The sequence below is a fragment of the Trichechus manatus genome, unplaced genomic scaffold, assembly GCF_000243295.1.
Source record: "Trichechus manatus latirostris isolate Lorelei unplaced genomic scaffold, TriManLat1.0 scaffold00194, whole genome shotgun sequence".
Classification (NCBI taxonomy): Eukaryota; Metazoa; Chordata; class Mammalia; order Sirenia; family Trichechidae; genus Trichechus; species Trichechus manatus.
The window spans coordinates 4542717-4544668 of NW_004444130.1; the positions used below are offsets into that span (position 1 = coordinate 4542717).

At 35.5% G+C, this 1952-nt stretch overlaps 1 protein-coding gene across 1 annotated transcript in view; it reads left to right on the forward strand.

The window, feature by feature from the left end:
• Positions 1 to 1952, forward strand: part of CNTNAP4 (contactin associated protein family member 4) — a 132298-nt gene that overhangs the window by 126821 nt on the left and 3525 nt on the right. Inside the window, exons 17-18 of the mRNA XM_023741931.1 lie at positions 10 to 184; positions 520 to 591. Of these exons, the coding sequence (XP_023597699.1) occupies positions 10 to 184; positions 520 to 591 (247 nt within the window). The remainder of the gene's footprint in view (positions 1 to 9; positions 185 to 519; positions 592 to 1952) is intronic.

A 1952-nucleotide genomic window follows, 5' to 3' on the forward strand; every position in this document is an offset into this window, starting at 1 on the left:
GGTGCTCAGGGCTTCATGGGCTGCCTCTCTGCAGTGCAGCTTAGCCACGTGGCCCCTTTGAAGGCTGCTCTGCACCCCAGCCACCCAGCCCCCATCACTATTAAGGGACACGTGACTGAGTCCAGCTGTGTGGCCCAGACTGGCACCAATGCCACATCAAGAGAAAGGACTCACTCGTTTGCAGGTGGCTTATAGCTCTTCTTTTATCTAGTCACAAACACAACTTGTCCATTGGCTGTTCAGAACTCTTAATATTGCTGCTATGCTACGTTCCTTAGATGGATTCTTAAATTTGGTTTTGTTTGTTTAACTTTCAGTTCTTTCTCACTTCTTTCCTAGAGTCTCAATTTCCTAAACATGTGGGCCATTGCAGCTGACATTGCTTATGTTTAGAGCTATAGGGATCCCCACAGTTACCTCTGTAATTCTGTTCTGGTTTAAAGCGTTTATGAATTTCTCAAGTTTCTCGTTTTTACTTGCCTATATCATCTACCCCCTTTTTTTGTCCCTTTACTGCAGATCATTCTGGAACAACAGATGACAGAGAACCCATAGCTAATGCAATCAGAAGTGACTCTGCAGTAATTGGAGGTAATAGGAAGCATGAGTGAGCTCTTCTTTGGTACCTCTTATCATTACTATCAATGGTGAATATTTATGAACATTTATGAAGAATCTGCATATTTTACAAGTGTCATGCACTGAATAGTGAAGAGAATGGAGTGCTTTACTATTTGTAGAGATTGTCTTATAGAATCTCACTGAATTCCCAGCTTATTTGGAGATTTTTCAGTTTACGATTTCACTGAAGCTCTGCATTCAAAGAATAGTTGCTAAACTGTATAATAATGAATATTATTTAGCTTGGAAATATCCATCTAGAATACCTAGAGCATTCTGAATATGTTTAAGGAAATACCATGTTTCCTAGCTTCTTGGACATACCGATGCTTCTGCAAGTGTTTGTGTAAAGAGCAGGGAAAACCTAAGATTTATGTTAGAAGCATACACTTTATTTTGCGTTAATGCTTAATAAAATGGATAGCTGCATGGTTTCAATTTCCCATCAATGAATATTATACTTAAAGTTGCATTTTTATCAAGTGTTAGGATAATGGACTAAAAGAAGTTCATAGTTATTTTAAATTGCAAAATTAAAACAAAAACTTTTAAAGTATATTTTCTAAGCAATAAAAACAGTATGTTCCCCAAGACATAATTTATCCAAAGCCATCTCCAAAAATATGCTTATTCCTTCCCTACTAATGATGCTAAGATTGTTTTTAATCAGATTATTGAAATGTTTATTCATTCGCATTTTCTCTACACTCGTCATTTGGTATGGACATACAAAAATAAACAATTATTATATTAGATAGGCACCAAAAATAATATGACTACTCAAATACTCAGGCAATTATATGGGCTTTGTACCTGATCCATCTGATTCTACTGTTTACAGCCTTACTCATTTAGACATCGACTGCCTTCCAGTAGTTAGGAATCTATTTAGACATTAGAGAGTAGAACTGATCGAATCATTGTGAAGATATTAACACCCCCATTGCTACTTCTGTTCCTTTTCTTTTTTATCAAATTAATGCTGTATAAATTAAAGATACATAAAATAGGAACCTGATTTTATCACCTAACAACAACAACAAAAAACGTGTTATAAGAGAAGTTAATAAATACATGTCCAAAAGAAATACATTATACAGAAAAAACGCTTTGGAAACTATAGTACTTAAAATGTGCTCAACATTTTAAACTAGGGCTCCTGTCTAACAAATTGTCCAAGTGTCAAAATGGTGCTCTTTCAGAACATTCAACCAGTATAGATAGACACAGATATCAATATAGAGTGATTGTCTAGTCCAGTTAGTGTTGCAACAGAAGATTCTTTTTAGAATATTGCTGCTTTAGGCAAAGATCATTGGCAAGATTTACAG